The following is an 18,967-nucleotide window of genomic DNA, read 5'->3' on the forward strand; positions in this document are numbered from 1 at the left end:
GGCAGGAAACGGGGATGATGGATTCAAAATACAGTCTGAGGGCAGAAATGAAAGAACTTGATTAAAGGTTTTGGCTTGTGAAACCGTTTAAGAAGCCTAGGGGTTTTGGTTCTTTCAAATTTTGAGATGAAACTTAAAATTTCATCAAAAGAACAGGTTTTGGTTCTTTTGAATTTTAAGTTTGAGATGAAAACCAGGAGGGAATGCAGACTTTTTCTTTTTTTTTTTGGGCGGGGGGGGGGCGGGAATAAAAATTTTTACTTTCAATTACTGAAATCCCATATGAGCTTGAGGTGGGGAAGGAGGAACCATGTTCTTTGTTCCCCCCAAGCCTAACACCCTGCCTGCAATGTATTATGTACACTGCAAAAGTTTTTGAGAAGAACGGTTATTAGCTGCAGAAATCAAAAATCTTTTAGGACAGAAATTCCATATCGGCACAACTAAGAAAGGCTTTTGGCACCGAAGTGCGATTTTGACATTGTCCAGGTGAATGATTTCTTTGTGACAGTAATATCTACATTTGGCTTTATCTGTAAAAAATTATTTGTGCAGTGTTCAGAATGTCTCAAGTGAGGCTCTTGTTTTTGAGTGCAGTTTTAAGTTTTCTGTGCTCAAAGCTGTTTAAAAAAAAAAAAAAAACTTACCCTTTAACATGAGGGGCCAGGCCTCAACAATGATTGATTGTAAATGTTTTACAATCAAAAAGGGATTCAAGTACTAAATGGTCTGCACCTGAACGGAGTACCTCAAACGCAGCACATGAAAGCCAATTAGTAAACGAAGCAACTCCTCACCAGCAATAAACCAAGAGGTTTGAAAACCGGACGGGAATAACATTTGAATTTGCTTAACATCTTTTACAGACCTGGTACCATGGCAGAACTACGCCTTTTAATTTGATTCTCAAAATAGTGGAGGAAGGTATTCACTTTCACCACCCATTTTAGAGATGAGCGCTCGGAGTATCTCGCTCTCCTCTACTTCATCCAGAGTCGGCTCACCTTACAGCTCAAGGCTAAGTTCCTGTCTCTCCCGATCTCCACCAAGCAAAAGTAATCACAGTTAATTGCACGTACTAAGCAACTTGAAGGCCCAGAGCAGTGGAAGAAAACGCCATATCCACTGCCAAAAACCATTGTAAGAACACCCAAGAGCCCTCCCAACGCCAAAGCCAAGCGTACTTTGGCTTCAGCACCCACGGCTCTCGCTCGCCCTTCATTTCCTCGCTTACTCATCTCGCTGTCAACAGAGAGAGGAGAAGGTTGAAGCCGCATGGACCCAACAAGGCCCGAAAGCGGGTTAGATGAGACAGAAGGTTGGAGACCGGCCCCACAGCCCTCTCCAGGTGGAAATGACAATAAAGGATATAAGGAGCCGAGGCAGGACAGACGGCAATTCCCGGCGGCATAGTTCCTCCGGCCAGCTACTTATTTCTTCCAGTGGAATCGCGCTCGCCGGGACAGCGCGTTCCTGAGACATGCTTTCGCCCAGCACCAAAGCTTCAAAACACTCCCGCCAGAGCCAAGACCGGAAACTCCCACAGTCCCGGCAGGCCTTGCGAACCAAGACCATAGAGAGGAACGGCTCCGCCTTCTTTGGTGAGCCCGGACCCCACACGACTGGGAAGAAAGCCGGGCTTGTCTGGCCTGCGGAGGACTCGATTCACTGGTGCACGTTTCCGGTCTGGCGAGTCTGGCCGGCGTTCTCCGCGAGGTGAATCGGGAGTCCGCCGGGCGGCTAGCATCTTAAAGTTTGGATCGCTGTCAACGTTGCTTTGAGACGCTGTGGGGGAGGTGAGGGCCGAGAGTCCCCAGATTTACAACCTTCCATCCCATGGGGCATTTTGGTTGCACATCTGGGGTTGGGTTTGACCCGGGCATGCGCCAGGAATGACTGCAAGTCCCGCGGTGAAGTGGGATAGAAACAGGTGCTTTCCTACCCTCTTAATGAGTTGACCCTACTCTGTACATCTTGTGTAATGGGGCTAGAGACCCACCTGTCAGAATTGGTGTGCAGATTGAACTGATGGTATATATTAAGTGTCTAGCACAGAGAAGACCCTCTTGATTAAGTTGCTTCCATTTTCTACGGGCCTGTCCACACGGTTCAGTACCCTTATTTTGTGTCAAGCTAATCTTTACTAATTACTCCAGAGTTACCTCACTCCCAGTACACTTAGGGCTGCTGATCTCGGCTAAATGTTTGTAGTTAGGTCATTTGGATGAATTTACACACATCAGCATACCTCTGCATGTTTTTAAAGGGATGCTCATTCAGCAAAATACAATCTTGAAGTCCTTTTACTTGAAACGGTAACAGACTGAAGAGATTCTGGCAGTTTAAGAGGGAAATATTATATGTTTGCGCAGGGTCGTGACGATCGCTAGGCTGATCATTTTCTGCCCGAGAATTTCGGACTGTATTGTTTTTAATTGTTGTTGCTGCTGCTGCGGTTATTTTGTTCGTTTTTAGAATTTATTATCTTCAGCTTTTGAACCCTGAAGGCTGTGTGTGTTTCCAAATCTCTGTCTCCTTCTCCCTCTACAGCTTTCATAGAAAAGCTGTTGGTGCAGGAGGGTGGAATGTTTACTATTAAATTTAAATGAAATGTGTCACTTTGCTTCTTAATAACAATTTTCATTTCTTTCCTTTTCTCTAGAGCTGCACTGAAAGAAGAGCAAAGACCTCTTAAAAGTCATTTGAAAATAGCTCCGAATATTTGTAACTGTATAAGCAACTAAAGAGAAATAGACTTTCAGCAAAACTAACAGAATAATTAATTGAAGCAGGTTTACATGTGTGTCATCAGTTCTATCCAGAAGTTGAAGAAGCTTCCTTGGAGTTTAACAGTTGTGTGCATTTTATGAGAGAATGACTTTTCAATTTAATTTCACTATAGAAGACCATCTGGAAGATGAATTAACATCTCTTGCAGATGGAGCTTTGGCCCTACATTCCTCAAAAGAGTCTTCAGTCTCAGAAAGACAAAAAGGTACACATAGAGACAAAAAATGTTCCACAGAACAATCTGACTTGCTGCAGGACCATTTGTGGGAACATAAGTCAGAGGGAAATGAGGCTCCCTCTCAAGACCCAGACAGCTCATTCAGTGCAGCTAACAGTTCAAGTAACTTGGAACCACACGAGGAAAAGACCTGCTTGAGAGTTGCCAAAGAGCATGCTATGCCTAAAGATTTAAAGAAAGTGTTAGAAAATAAAGTCACAGAAACATTATCAGGTCTCCAACACGTTAACATATCCATAATGAAAACCACCTTGTTGAAAGAGAACTTCCCTGGAGAAAACATCATTTCAAAAAGCTTTTCTTCTCACTCTGACCTGATTTCAGGTGTTTATGAAGGAGGCTTGAAAATCTGGGAGTGTACCTTTGACCTCCTGGCATATTTGACAAAGGCCAAAGTGAAATTTGCTGGGAAAAAAGTGTTGGATCTCGGTTGTGGATCAGGGTTGCTGGGTATAATGGCACTTAAGGGAGGTGCCAAAGAAATTCATTTTCAAGATTATAACAGTGTTGTGATTGATGAAGTAACCTTACCTAATGTAGTGGCTAACTCCACTTTGGAAGATGAAGAAAATGATGTAAATGAACCAGATGTGAAAAGACTCAGGAGATCAACAGTAGCACGAGAGCTATGTAAATGCCGCTTCTTTTCAGGGGAGTGGTCTGAGTTTTGTAAGCTTGTACTGAGCAGTGAAAAACTCTTTGAAAAATATGATCTCATTCTTACCTCAGAAACAATTTACAATCCAGATTATTATGGTCCTTTGCACCAAACATTCCTTAGATTGTTAGATAAAAATGGACGGGTGCTTTTGGCCAGCAAAGTACATTATTTTGGTGTGGGTGGAGGTACTCATCTCTTCCAGAAGTTTGTAGAAGAAAGGAATGTATTTGAGACTAGAACACTTGAAATAATCGATGAAGGACTAAAGAGATGCCTAATTGAAATGACTTTTAAGTACACCAGTTAATGCCCACTGACTGTCCTAAGTGAAATAAACAGAATAACCAAAACCTTATTTTGAATTATTTCTGCTTTTCTATTATTTCTGAAATTATGATGTTTGTTTAATTTTGTTTAGCCAAATAAGAGACCAACTATATTAACAACACTTTACTTGCTAGGTGAGACTGAGAGAACAGTGTTTCTGAGCATTTGAAGAGATTGCCTAGGAAGTCATTTTGTGAGGAAGTTTTCTACTCTCCACTTTCATTCTATTTAACCTTTCTACCACCTTTGGCATATAAATTTGCCATTTCTTACTTCACGTTTGAATTTCTTCCCAGTCTTGTCAGTTTCCCATGGAGTGCCTGGTCAGTCACCATGCTGTTCACTTTAAAGGCATGTATGCGTGTGTGCTTGCTAAGTTGCTTCAGTCATGTCCAACTCTTTGTGACCCCATGAACTGTAGCTTTCAAGACTCCTCTGTCCATGAGGTTCTCCAGGCAAGAATCCTGGAGTGAGTTGCCATGCCCTCCTTCAGAGGATCTTCCTGACCCAGGGATCGAACCCTCATCTTTTACCTTTCCTGCATTGGCAGGTGAGTTCTTTATAACTAGAGCCATCTGGAAAGCCCAAAGGTGTACATATGCATTACTAAATGGTTCTGAACCTAAAGATTAGACCGGAGGTGTTAAGTAACTAGGAAGAAGTCTGGGGCTTTTTAAATATTCATTTATCTTGTATAATAAGAATCAGAATGCTGAGCAATTGAATTCACACTGAGATGGAAGAAATAAAGGGGAATTGTGAGAGAGAGTATAAACGTGATACAGAAAACTTACAGTGCTTGTAGCCCTTTTGTAACCAAGTAAGTAGGAGATCCTAGGGTCTTGGTAGGAGGAAAAAGAACAGGAAACAAAATTTCAGATTCTAAGGAGTAAAGATGCTTCATTCTTTAAGTAATAGGGAAGAGAAGAAGAGATAAAGTATTTTTATTTTAATGCAGAATTTTCACACTTAACATACCTGAAATTGGAATCTACCTTACTGTTTATAACTGCAATGCTAGAGATCCAGGTTCCATCTCTGGGTCGGGAAGATCCCCTGGAAAAGGGAATGGCAATCCACTTCAATGTTCTTACCTGGAGAATTCCATGGGTAGAGGAGCCTGGCGGGCTATAGTCCTCAGGGTAACAAAGGGTCGTACACGACTGAGCGACTAACATTTCATTTTTCAACCTTACTATCTATAACTATTGTGCAACTGGCAGTATTTTTTGTCTTTCTTGGAGGTAACTAATGGTACAACTTGGATTCAATGAAATGTGATATTCACAATGTCTGTTAATTAGGCAGTTTGTCTACTTCTTGCTGAATATTTACAATCTTACAAGGTATATATCATCCCTATTTTAATAATGATCACAATAGCTAACAGTTTTCAGCATTTACTATGTGCAGGGTAGAAGGGATTTATATACACTGACATTTAATATTCATAACAGCCCTGAATTATAATTACTGTCTCCATTTTATAGATAAGTTGAGACTCAAGAAAATTTGATCCTTATCACAGTCCTCATATTCAGAACCTGAATCTGAATTAAAATCTATTTTAAAAGGTGGTGAAGATTACTCTTCACCACCTCAGTGGTTTTAACAGTGCCTTACAATGCCAAATAATTTAGGACCCTTTTATTATTCTGAAATGAAACCCACAGTTAAGCTTATTTACATGTCATGTCCAACTCTTTGCAACCCCCTGGACTATAGCCTACCAGAGTCCTCTGTCCATGGGCTTTTCCAGGCAAGAACACTTGGGCTGTGTTTTATTCTCCAGAGGATATTCCCAACTCAGGGATGGAGTCTGCATCTCTTAATGTCTTCTGCTTCGGCAGGTGGATTCTTTACCACTAGTGCCACCTGGGAAGCCCCAACTTATTTACATACATCATTAAAAGAATTTTTTTTTTGTAGTCATAATTTTTCCAGTAGTCATGTATGGATGTGAGAGTTGGACTATAAAGAAAGCTGAGCGCTGAAGAACTGATGCTTTTAAACTATGGTGTTGGAGAAGACTCTTGAGAGTCCCTTGGACTGCAAGGAGATCTAACCAGTCCATCCTAAAGGAAATAAATTCTGAATATTCATTGGAAGGACTGATGCTGAAGTTGAAGCTCCCATACTTTGGCCACCTGATGCAAAGAACTGACTCGTTGGTAAAGGCCCTGATGATGGCAAAGATTGAAGGCAGGAGGAAAAGGGGATGACAGAGGAGATGGTTGGATGGCATCACTGACTCAATGGACATGAGCTTGAGCAAGCTCTGGGAGTTGGTGATGGACAGGGAAGCCTGTTTGTGCTGCAGTCCACGGGGTCACAAAGAGTCAGAGACAAGTGAGCAACTGAACTGAACTGAAACATAAACCCCTAATGCATTTAGCATATGTATAAATATATGTGTGTGCCTATATATATGTATAAACCTATAATATGAAGAAAGTCATTTATAAACAATTTGTGTTCCCTCAGGTAAATGCACAGGTGTAGCTGCTGAGAAAATATGTAGTAGTAAGATGTTTGTACTTAAGATATGGTTACTGTCAATGTCACGGCTACAATTCCAGACCCACCTACTAGATAAGGCAGAATAGCCCTGACAGCAGGTTTGCTATATGAGGAGGTACAAAGCGTTAGATAGAGTCCCATGACAATGGTCAGCATCAATGATTTTGAGACAAACAGGTATCTCTCAGTTCTCTGTGATGAATTAGACACCCAAAGAGGTGTCATCTAGGAGGCTTCTCCAGAAGCAGAAGAGACATGGCCCTGAACAGGGTCTCAGGGAACAATTTCAGCCCCAAGGGAGGCGGGCCCAGTGAAAACAGCAGGGGTCAAAACAGAAGCCCAGTCCTGGGAACTAGATAATCCTGGGTATTAAAGATAATTCTGGAGGTGACTGCTGATCAGGAACACATCTACTTAAGATAGCTGGCAGCAAAAGAGACTGGAGATAAAATTATGCATATAAATCCAAGAGAAGGATGCATAGCATATTACACTTTGTCATGTAAATAGTTGAATCATTTAAAGAAGCATCTATTAATATGTCAAGACAATGAGTTTTGGAGTTCCATACCTGGGTTAAAATTCAGTTTCCCCAACTAGAAAGCAGGGTTTGTAGTAGTATCTCTCTAAGAGAACTCTTTTTAAAAATAACAGTGAATATTGGGAAACTTTCAGGGAGTTTGGAGTTTTAGAGCATGAACCACCCATTCTTGTATTGGTTTCTTACAATAAATGCTGCACTTTACCACACACACACACACACACACACACACAACAACACAACAACAACAACCACCCAGCAACTTAATACTGAGCCTTTATCATGGCTCCTTCAACATTACTATGGATAAATGGAAATTATTATGTTCATGAATTCTCATAGTATTTAGTCACCCTGTTTTCTCAATCAAATAGGAAGCCTTATTCACTTTTGTTAAAAATTGGGTTTGAGACTTTACAGTTTACAAATCCCAGTTCAGAACTTGGAGATATAAATAGATTTAAGAACTTTCACTGCCCAAGGCCAGCCCTCATTCTCTCCCTCCACAACGCCACCCTCCCCCCCCAACTTCACCTTCAGTTTCTAAGTTGTCTTTTTCTTTTTGAATGCTTTGGCATTATAGAGCATTAACGATGAAGAAGAATGCATCTTGGAAATCAGTTTCTAAAAACTCAGTCACATGCAAGTTGTATTCTGCCTTCAGTTCAGTTAAGTTCAGTCGCTCAGTCGTGTCCAACTCTTTGCAACCCCATGAACCGCAGCATGCCAGGCCTCCCTGTCCATCACCAACTCCTGGAATTTACTCAAACCCATGTCCATTGAGTCCGTGATGACATCCAACCATCTCATCCTCTGTCATCCCCTTCTCCTCCTGCCCTCAATCTTTGCCAGCATCAGGGTCTTTTCAAATGAGTCAGCTGTTCGCATCAGGTGGCCAAAGTATTGGAGTTTCAGCTTCAGCATCAGTCCTTCCAATGAACACCCAGGACTGATCTCCTTTAGGATGGATTGGTTGTATCTCCTTGCAGTCCAAGAGACTCTCAAGAGTCTTCTCCAACACCACAGTTCAAAAGCATCAATTCTTTGGTGCTCAGCTTTCTTTATAGTCCAACTCTTACATCCATACATGACCACTGGAAAAACCATAGCCTTACTAGACAGACCTTTGTTGACAAAGTAAACTTCCCATTTGTCAGATTGCCTGTGCCCTTAGCTCCCTTTCCACTGCCCCACAGAGGATCCCTGCCAGTAGCTCAGAAATTGGCGAGAGTTGGGGAGGGGGATGTCTCCCTGCAGACCCGGAGCTGACACACTGCCTTTGTCAAATGCAGTCACCAATGACACATGTGCTGTTCTGTCCTCAGGGGAGATGGATCAGATGGGGTCAGCTGCTCAGCCAGCGGGTACTTCTTAGCACCATCCATAGTGTTTTATTCAGGTTTTATTAGAGCTTAATGAATAGCTATTTGAATAAAAAGAAATAACAAGAAACCTTTGTAACAACATAACCTTGATTCTTTGCTTACACTTCAGCCAGAATTTCCTGAACTTCTCATCCTATGTTATGGTTGCACTGAATTTGCTGATATTAAATTTTTTCTTTGGGTAAAAGTGCAATTCAAAATCACCATCGTAACTTGAGAGCAGCCCAGCAGAGAACATTCTCTGTGTTATAAAAGACTCCATTTTTGCAGCTCTGGGATGTAGCTTCTAGTCATCCAGGATGGTTGGGGGAAGCCACAGTAGGTTTATCACTATTAGTCTCTCACAATTCCGATTGCTGTTTTCTTAAGGGATTAAAAGTGAACTCAGATAACCCTTAAAAGTAACTTCATCATCTCTAAAGGAAGTTGTCAAAGTGCTTTTTCAGGAGAAGGAATAATACTCCATTTGAAAGAAACAGTCAAAGTTACAATAATAACAAACAACTTAGTGACCTAAACATTTTTAAAGGCAGTGTGTCAGTTCCGGGTCTGCATGGAGACACCCCCATTCCCACCCTCCTCAGTTTCTGAGCTACTGGCAGGGAGCCTCTGCGGAGCAGTGGAAAGGGAGCTAAGGGCACAGGCAATCTGACAAACGGGAAGTTTGAAGGCAGAACACAGCCAGCATGTGACTGAGTTTTTAGCAACAGGTTTCCAAGATGCATTCTTCTTCATCCTTCATGCTCCACAATGCCAAAGCATCCAAAAAGGACAACTCTTATCCTTTATAGAACAGGGTAAGTGGCCAAGAGGGTTATTATGATCTTTAAAAATGCAATGAAGGGGGTGCTGCCTCTGTCTTTTTCCATGGTATGTATTGATGGGATGGAAAAAGGCGGTGTGAAGGCTTGCCTTTGGCAGTGTGTAGCACAAGCCTTTGCAGTAGAATCGGATGTACTGGGTGTCATGGAACCCAAAGTGCCTTGGGCCATGCTGCTGCTAGACTGTGGTGCCTTTGTGTCAAAAAAGAGACTCTACCCTCCAGGCAGGCTTCCCAGGAGGTGTAAGTGGTAAAGAACCTGCGTGCCAATGCAGGAGACATAACAGACACAGGTTTGACCCCTGGGTCGGAAAGACCCCCTAGAGGAGGGCATGGCGACTCCAGTAATTCTTGGCTGGAAAATCCCATGGACAGAGGAGCCTGGCAGGTTACAGTCCATAGTGTCACAAGAAGTTGGACAAAACTGAAGCGACTTCGCATGCCCTTCAGGCAGACTCAGCCTCAGGTTGAGAACAGAACTGGCAAGTGGAATAGGGCTGTTTTCAGTTCCATGTGCCCCTCAACATTTCTTCATGGCCCTGCGCTTTAGCCTTACAAACTTCCACAACTTTCTGACTCATTAAAGGATTGGAAAATGGGCTATAAACTGATGAACACCAAGAGAATCAGGTAACATCCACTAAACACAGGAAATGAGAAATTATCAGAGACAGTGCTTTTCTTTTCTCTTCTTTTCTCAAGGTGATTTACAGCCTTTCTGTCAGGGGTAACCAGCACAGTTTGACGGCATTAGGGTCTTAGGGATCTAACTGTGCAGCAGGTGAACTCACAGGAAATGTTTGAACCAGGGGATGAGCTGCCGAGACAAGCATTCCCATGTGATCTCCCCCTGCACACTGGACACTGCAGCAGAGGTTGTCACCGTGAGTGATGAAGGCAGACAGTGACTGAAACCTGTCCATATCCCCCTATCCAGGACCTTAGAGGTTCTCTGGAGGGCTCAGCTGCATAGCAGCTGCACAATTCTGAAAGCCTCCTAACACAGCATGTCCAGTTAGCCATATAGCGTGAGTGTAGCTCTAGCAATTTTCTCAGCTTGCTCTAAAATTCAGCAGGTCCCCACCAGCGAGATCCAACTCCTGGTCCCAATATAATGATCAGCAATCATTCAACCAGCCTGGTCATATTTCAGATCTGAGGCTACAGAGAAATCAATGCCTCAGAACCTGCCAAGAACAAACCCACCTACTGTGAGAAAATTAGTCAAAGAGATAAATAGAAAAATGTACCATCCTCATTCAGTTAATGGAAATCTGAGGTAGAAAAGGCCAAGACTTGACAGCATTCTTTACGTGTGTCTAAAATTTTCTAGAACTCAAAACTCTTGTAGGTCTTTGCTGTTCTAGGCTAATCATTTCTTGCTATAAACTTGACTCTGAACTTGTTTTAAATAGCCTGAAAAAGTGTTTGGGCTGGGGAGCATTTTTTAGGAAAGATTTTGTATAAAAAAGTAGGATAGGGGACTTCACTAAAGATCCAGTGGTCAAGAATCTGACTTTCAATGCAGGGACATGGTTGGATCCCTTTTCCGGGAACTGATATCCCACATACCCTGGGGCAAATAAGACAGCAATGCCGCAACACTAGAATGCCCTTGCATCTTCAACCATAAAACCTGTGTGCCACAATGAAGACCCAGCACAGTGGGGAAAAAAAAAGGTAAAATAAAGCCCTAGAAACTCAAAACAGACCAGTTAGTCACTGGCACACCACATTTTCATTAGCCTATCCTATGCCAGTTTTTTTTTTTTTTTAATCATTGCTTCCCCACCACTGTGTTTAAAGAATCTTCAGAAGGAGCTACATTTTCAGTGATATGGTTTTCTTCCCTTAACTTTCCAGAAATTGAACTCTGCTTCCTGTCTGCTTTGTTGATTTCAAGCTTCTCCAAGATGTTTACAAAAAGAACCAAGAAGAATCTCTCTACTAAGGAAAATAGCTCAGAGAAACATTTTCTTGGAAGAGTGGCACGCATTTCTAATGTGCTGACATTTTAGTACCTTTAACAGGGAATTGGTTCAGGCTTTTATTTTAAACATTAAATGTTTTAATGTTAAATTTATTTTAAACATTTTTCATCTTCTCAGAGTAAGAAAAATGTCTTATTCTATAAACTTCCCCCTAAATACTTCAGAAACTCTTCTGTCCTATATCCTGTAATCTTGTAATTCAGCAGAAAGAAACATAACCTTAGAGTCAAAATCACTAGATATTTTTATGTCTTGGTAATTTTAGTTTCCTAACTTCTATTATCACCATATAAACATTTTACCTTAAAAATAAAGGACAAAGCCAAATGTCAGACCCTGAATGTGAATTGCCCTACCATACTTGGTCTAAAGAGTCATTTCGGTTAAATTTATTCCTAGGTATTTCATTCTTTCGGATGGAATTGTGAATGGGATTGTTTTCTCAACTTCTGTTTCTGATAGTTCATTAATCTGAAAAAGGAGACAAACAAAACTCGAAGATACAGAGAACATTTTGTCAGAGGGGAAGGGGGTTAAGGGGGTGGGAGAAGTGGGTGAAAGGGATCAAGAGGTACAAACTTCTAGTTATAAATGATGACTATAGTCAATAATATTGCATTTCAAATTTGAAAGTTCCTAAGAAAATAAATCTTATAAGTTATCTTCAGAAGAAAAAATTTGTAACCTTGTATGTTACAGATTATAACTCGACTGATTGTGACAATATAAACAAATATCAAGTCATTATGTTGCCCATCTGAAACTAAGATAATGTTGTATGTCAATTATACTTCAATTAAAAAAAAAGACATCTTGGATGGGCCCACTGTTTGGTCACACATAAACATGCATGTGACATTTTGGCCTCAGGAGTATTATAGTAATGTTACCGAAAGGTGTGGGGTGCAGCTGCTCACTGCCCCAAAGTCAATAAACCAGGCCAGGTTGGTGGAAAGGAAAGTTTGCTTCATTTCAGATGCTGGCAACTGGAGGGGAGGGCGGACATCTGTCCAAAGGCTGCCTCCCTTCCCACCCCCACTTCCCCTGACAAAGAGGAGGTGAGTGCTTTTATAGGCTGAGGGAGGGGGGCTACATGTAGGAACAGTACAGTCAGCTCTGACAGTCATCTTCAAATTGGTCATCGGTGGTCTGACCAGCACCATCTTGGTTATTTTGCTATGTTGTACCTGCATGCTTAGTTGTATCCAACTCTTTGTGACCCCATGGACTGTAGTCAGCCAGGCTCCTCTGTCCTTGGGATTTTCCAGGCAAGAATGCTGGAGCGGGTTACCATTTCCTTCTCCAGGGGAATCTTCCCAACCCAGGGATCGAACCCCGTGTCTCTTGGATCTCCTGCATGGCAGGCAGATTCTTTATCCACTGAGCCATTGGGGAAGCCCCTGGTTATCTTAGGTACAATTAATCTTCAGTTCCAGGGTGGGGTTTTTTCCATTTCTTTGAGGTCAGTTCTCATAACTGGGCAGTTTACGTCACGGCTACAGCCTGGCGATCATGTAATCAACTTCTTCAGCTAGTGGGCCTTTTGGTATCTATAAGACAGCTCACAGGATATGGTGCAGAATATTATCTATAGCCCTTGAGAAGGAACTAAAGGTCCTTGATGATGCTTATTGAGTACATTATTATTATTTGGTCTCCTTTGGCTGTTTTCCTTTGTCTGTGAATGTGCTCATTTCTCTGATTAAAATTATTTTTTGATGGAAGTTTTCCACAGACAAATGGCAGGCAGAGGCATGGGGGGAGAGACGGGGGGAGGGTCCTGCTCCATTTCAGTCCTCCCTTTTCTTTGATGCTCCTCAATCTTGTGGAGGCCCAGAGCAAGAAAGGGAATATTACTTTGTCATAGTACCTGGACAAACATTTGAAAATTACTAGACATACTACAATGAGGATAATAATCAAAATGCATCTTTGTATTATTCTCTGAATCTATTTTTCTTAATGGTTAAAGCAAAAGTACAATATATGTTTAATAGGCCACACATAGGCTGTTTTGGTTAGCCTAAAGTTCAAAGTAAATCATGTATAAGCCAGAATGATTTCCCCATACCTCAACATGTGAAAAGCTCTTTCATCATTTACCCTTTTAAATTGTAAATCTTTCCATAGAAATTGTTGATAATCAGTATATTCTTCCAGCATTGCCAGGGTGTCTCAGAAGTCTGCTCTGGGTCTATCCATGTCCCTTGGTTCTAGACCTCCATTATGTTTATGTATCTGCCTAGTTGTCCACATTGGGGGAAGACTAATCAGGTATCATGGACAGGCTCTGAGGTATATTAATAGGGAAGCACTTTATAAGCCACTCATTTTATCATATATACCCAATTGTCACACAAACATTGGACATGTGCTTTAAGCAGTGAACTTATAGCCATCAATGCTACACATTATGAGAAGTTACACTCTGTGACAACTTTACTGGACAATTCCCATAATCTTAATCCTGACAATGTACAAAATTCTTTTCTCAAAGTTCCTTGTTCACAAGTCTTTTACCATTTTATGGATTCAAACAAATCTGTCCTATATTTCCCCATCCAGAAACAAACAACTCTAGGATAAAATCAGTATCATTTTTCCTCAACAAAAATATTTCCATTCCTTATGAACCTTCTCTTCACTGATAACACATATATCCTACTTGCTTTATACACTGAAATGCTTCCCTGATCATTTTTATATATCACAAGTTTTAACCCTGGAAAACCTAAACAAAACCAAGAAACAAGTGATTGAAATGTTATACCAGCATTTTCTGCTTGGCAAATTCAAGAACATATTCTATAACCTTTAAAAACACACATTTTTCATGTCACAATTTCTCTTAAATGTGGTACAGGGTGTGTGTTTATAAACCCAAACATTTTTAGTTTCTTTCTTGGTCTTGCAAGACAAAAGTAGATAAATTTAAATTTGTTGGATTTTTAAGCACTTATTTTTTAAGCCAATTAAATGGATCTCCTTTACAAATTAACCTCAGCAATATTATCCAAAGACAAAAACACATATTCAGACATGTAGACATTCAGACAGAGATCTCATTGTTTCATCTTTTTACATTTCATAAATTAGGCATTGTGATTAAACTTTATCAGTTCATGAATAATAGAATAGTTGAATTTACACTCTCAATGTCAAAAGGCTTCCCTTTGTTTTCCCTTGGCTTAAACTTTTACTATTTAACCCAAGGCTAGAGTCCCAGGCAAAGTGGTCTGTATTTGCATTTCAAGGACATGATAAAAGCTAACTTCAAATTTTCTCCTAGGCATATTCATTTCCTTAGTGTCTAAAAAAAAAATTGTTTTATCCAGCGAGCTTTCTCTAACTGCATATGCAAAAAGAACAAGTTTTGGAATTTCAAAAGAGTTTGATCTTAACCAATTTTCTCTGGAGTCTAAGGAATACCTATGCCATACATTGTTCAGAAAAAAATCATCCTTCTTTTTTTATAGTCATAGTTTTATAATCTGAATTTTTCTTAATGAATTGAACCTGATTTTCTCATTTTACATAGGCAACAAGAATATCAATCACACAAATAGAATACACAGTGACACATTAAACAACAGATCTGTCGTAAACCCTCTCCATTGGTGACTGGTACGGAGTCCCAAACAAACACTTCTCCAACACAAATGGTCCTCAATGGTAGTCAGACATCAGAACCAATTAGCAAAATGCCCAAATGACACTCAATGCTCACAAACGGTCTTCAAAGGTAGATGGATGTCAGAACAAATTGGCAAGAATGCCCAAATAGCAGTCAGTGCTCACTAATGGTCCTCAACATCAAACACATATCAGAAGCAACTGGCAAAATGCCCAAATAGCACCTTGTGCCCCTAAACAGTCTCAACATCACACACACATCAGAACCAACTGGTGAGAAAGCCCAAATAACGTTAGCACTCAGAGATGGGAAGGTTGCCTGGGTGCACACCAGTGAACTTGGGAGGGTGGGTATCTGTCCAAAGGTCAACTCCCATCCTGACAAGCAGGGGGTGAGAGCTTTTATAGGCTGAGTGAGGGGGCCACAGCAGAAACAGTACAGTCAGCTCTGACAGTCATCTTCAGATTGGTCATCAGTGGTCTGACCAGTGTCATCTAGTTGCTTTAGGTACAGTTAGTCTTCAGTTCCAGGGTTGGTTTGTTTCCATGCCTTTGAAGCCAATTCCCCACAGCTCAGTTGGTAAAGAATCCGCCTGCAATGCAGGGGACCCCGGTTCAATTCCTGGGTTGGGAAGATCCCCTGGAGAAGGGATAGGCTACCCACTCCAGTATTCTTGGGCTTCCCTTGTGGCTCAGCTGGTAAAGAATCCACCTGCAATGTGGGAGACCTGGTTCGATCCCTGGGTAGGGAAGATCCCCTGGAGAAGGGAAAGGCTACCCACTCCAGTATTCTGGCCTGGAGAATTCCATGGACTCTATAGTCCATAGGGTCACAAAGAGTTGGACACGACCAAATGACTTTTACTTTCACATTTTCACTCATAACTGTGGCAGCCTACAACATGGCTACAGCCTGGTCTTCATGTAATCAACTTCTCCATCTGATGGGCCTTTCAGTGTCTATAAGACTGCTGACAGGATATGGCTCAGAATATTATGTATAGCCCTTGAGAAGGAACTAAAGTTCTTTGATTATACTTAATGAGTACTTATTATTTGGTCTCCTGTGACTATTTCCCTTTGTTTGTGAATGTGCTCATTTCTCTGACTAAACTTCTTCTTTGACTAAAGTTTTCCACAGATAAAGGGCAGGCAGAGAACATGGGGGAAGGACTATAGGGTCCTGCTTTGTTTCAGTAATAGGAAGAATTGAGCCCCTTCTTGGTGCCAGTTCTTTCATGGTTAGTTTTGTCCAATAGTTGCAAATCAAATAGAATTCTGCTTTATTCTAATGCAGATTCATTCTCATGCCAACAAGAATTCATCAAGCATTTACTGTTATATAGAAAAGACCATTTCTATCTTTAATAATTTCTGTTAAAGACATGTAATATTTGCAATAAAAGTTTACTCTTCAGTTCTCTGGTAACCAAACACTTCCAGGTATACTCCATTTCTTCGGGATCTTTCCAGAAGTGGTGCAAAGAATAAACAAGTCCCCAAGTATATTTAACTTCTGTGTGCCCCCTTTACTGTGACTTGTGTATTTACTTTGTTAATCAAGAGACTTAGTCAAATTTAATTTATGAAAGGTCAGAGATTAACAAACAGGAAACAGAACAATAGATAACTGACAGGATTCAAGCTTCAGAAGAAAAGAGATGTATGAAAGCAAAACAAACACCCCAAACTGGGAAAGTATGAGGGAAAGGTCAGAAATGAAGAATGATAGAGAGAAATGAGTACTTGCGCGCTTAGTAGCTCAGTTGTATCTGACTCTTTGGTGGAACTGTAGCCGGCCAGGCTCCTCTGTTCGTGGGATTCTCCATGCCAGAACTGGAGTGGGTAACCATTCCCTTCTCCAGGATATCTTCCTGACGCATGGATCGAATCCCAGTCTACTGCATTGCATGTGGATTCCTTACCATCTGAACCACCAGGGAAGCCCATAGAGAGATATATATGGAGTTATATCAACTAAAATGTAGGAAACCAGAAAGAGTTTGGGGAAAGTTTAGATGGTGGAACCCAAGGAAAAAGACCAATCACGAAGTCAAGAGATTTCCTGGAATTTGCACAACAGCTGATCTTTTAGGTAGAACGCTTTACCGCCTGAGCTACCGGAGAAGCCTAATAGCTGAACTTTTTTTTTTTTTTTAATAGCTGAACTTTTAAACAAGTGACTAGAGGTGGGATTCCTGGTAACTCACAGCAGAAAAGACAATGAAGGAACAAAGTCACGTGATAACGGTAAGAGGCCAAGGAAAAGCATTTTATGGCAGCCTCAAGTGACCTGGCAATACCCCTAGCATTTCATCCCCATTGGAGATTTGGTTTTACAGGACAATACTGCTGAGCTTCAAACCTAGAATGACCACACATCCCAGTGGCCCTGACACAGTCCTAGGTCCACACCCACTGCCCCAGGGTCTTATCTGGTTTAACATTCTAGCATTCTCAAACTCTCCTGATTTGAATGATAATGATATGGTCATTTATACCAATCCTGTAGCACTATCCTTAATCTTATAATTTTGTGGAGTAAGTCACAATGGAAAAAACCACTCAATAAATCAGTATTAACTTCCAAATTCAGTCTTTTAAAAAACCTACACCCAGGAATCAAGAAAAATGCTCCTCTTCTTATCATATGTCAGACACTGAGCTTGACAATGGAATATAAAGATAAAGTAATATGTTCTGTGTTTTAGGGAGCTTCCAGTGTGGGGTGGAAATAGTAACACAACTAGTGAACTGCTTACATCACACACACTGTTCAGGTTTCTTTTCCTTTTTTCTTTTAGAAAATTGTATTAGAGTATAGTTAATTTACTATGTTGTGTTAGTTTCCACTGTACATCAAAGTGAATCAGTTATACATATACATATATTCAGTTTTTTTAAGATTCCTTTGCATATAGGCCACTGTGAAGGTTTCTGATAGAGTTTCTTTTTGAGTTCTAGAGTAAGACCATATGCCCGTAATGGCATATATTAGGGAGAAAGTGGATGGAAACGAGAATAGGTGGGTATTTCCTAATGTTAATCACCTGATGGTGACCTGGTAATTTTTCAGACAGAAACAGAAGTCAGAAGATGGGTCACAGAGTTAGGAAATCCTGCCTTCCTTATTTTTACTTTTAATTTCAAAACTGAGACAGTCTTATAGGGACAGATAGCCTCTTCCAAGTGGAGGCAAGATATGGGGGACCATAGGCTAAAGGTGAGAAACCTAGATCTTAGAAGGGGATTGTTGGGTGAGTACTACCTCCCTTCCTAATTAGAGTCTCCTCATTGCCAGTCCTAAAGGCTAGGGGTTTTATTTTATTAGAGGAAGTTACCAGTTTCCTTACATAAACGTGTAAGCAAACCATTAACTTGCAACAGGAGAATAGCAATAATGGTAGACACCGTTGACCCAGCGCTAACACAGAGGAGAAATTCCTTTGAGCCGGTGAGGAAAGACTTCTCAGAAGGATAACACTTGTTACCAGACTCAAATGTAAGTAGATTTTTATCAGATTGTGAGAGGAGTGGGGTTGGAGAGGCAAAAGGACTGTGAAAAAGAACTGAAAGCTGAGAGTATGTTAATTCATTGACTTATTGATTATTTATTGAGCACCTACTATCTGTCAGGCACACTACTAGGTGCTGCAGAGTGAGGTTGGGGAGAGGTGATTCTGGTGACTTCTAACAAACTCAGGTGTGGCTGCTACTAGACTATGGATGGTACCATAGGAAGCAAGGGGCTTCCTGGTGGCTCAGATGGTAAAGGATCTGCCTGCAATGCAGGAAGCCAGAGTTCGATCCCGGGGTCAGGAAGATCCCCAGGAGAAGGGAATGGCCACCCACTCCAGTATTCTTGCCTGGAGAATTCCATGGACAGAGGAGCCTGGTGGGCTACAGTCCCACATGGAGTCACAAAGAGTTGGACACAACTGAACGACTAGCACTTTCACCTTCACAGGAAGCAAAACTCCAAATAATGACACCACATAATCTCAGTCATATGTGAAACTGACTCCTGGTGACTGGTGAAAGCTTCTGAATTCAATGCTTTT

General features: G+C 41.2%; 3 protein-coding genes across 6 annotated transcripts in view; 2 read left to right on the forward strand and 1 right to left on the reverse strand.

Annotated features, from left to right (window-relative positions):
• C13H1orf112 (chromosome 13 C1orf112 homolog) overlaps positions 1-1,555 on the reverse strand; it is a 49,775-nt gene extending 48,220 nt beyond the window's left edge. For both annotated transcript variants that reach the window (XM_043484842.1, XM_043484843.1), the window contains exon 1: positions 1,372-1,555. In XM_043484842.1, the coding sequence (XP_043340777.1) occupies positions 1,372-1,482 (111 nt within the window). In that variant the 5' untranslated portion in view covers positions 1,483-1,555. The remainder of the gene's footprint in view (positions 1-1,371) is intronic.
• Positions 1,556-1,623: 68 nt separating this feature from the next.
• On the forward strand, positions 1,624-4,044 carry METTL18 (methyltransferase like 18). 2 transcript variants are annotated; one of them, XM_043484846.1, is made up of 2 exons: positions 1,624-1,796; positions 2,663-4,044. In XM_043484846.1, the coding sequence occupies exon 2, from the start codon at positions 2,875-2,877 to the stop codon at positions 3,994-3,996; it is 1,122 nt and encodes a 373-aa protein (XP_043340781.1). In that variant the 5' UTR covers positions 1,624-1,796; positions 2,663-2,874; the 3' UTR covers positions 3,997-4,044. The 2 variants fall into 2 exon arrangements, with proteins under 2 accessions (XP_043340781.1, XP_043340782.1); XM_043484847.1 differs by lacking the exon at positions 1,624-1,796 and adding an exon at positions 1,813-1,930.
• A 14,241-nt stretch (positions 4,045-18,285) lies between these two features.
• The window catches only part of SELE (selectin E), a 55,278-nt gene continuing 54,596 nt past the window's right edge, over positions 18,286-18,967 (forward strand). Inside the window, exon 1 of one of the 2 annotated variants that reach the window (XR_006272644.1) lies at positions 18,286-18,408. The gene's annotated coding sequence lies outside the window, so the exon portion shown is untranslated. The remainder of the gene's footprint in view (positions 18,409-18,967) is intronic. The other variant, XM_043485795.1, reaches the window with a different exon arrangement.

The sequence above is a fragment of the Cervus canadensis genome, chromosome 13 (assembly GCF_019320065.1).
Source record: "Cervus canadensis isolate Bull #8, Minnesota chromosome 13, ASM1932006v1, whole genome shotgun sequence".
Classification (NCBI taxonomy): Eukaryota; Metazoa; Chordata; class Mammalia; order Artiodactyla; family Cervidae; genus Cervus; species Cervus canadensis.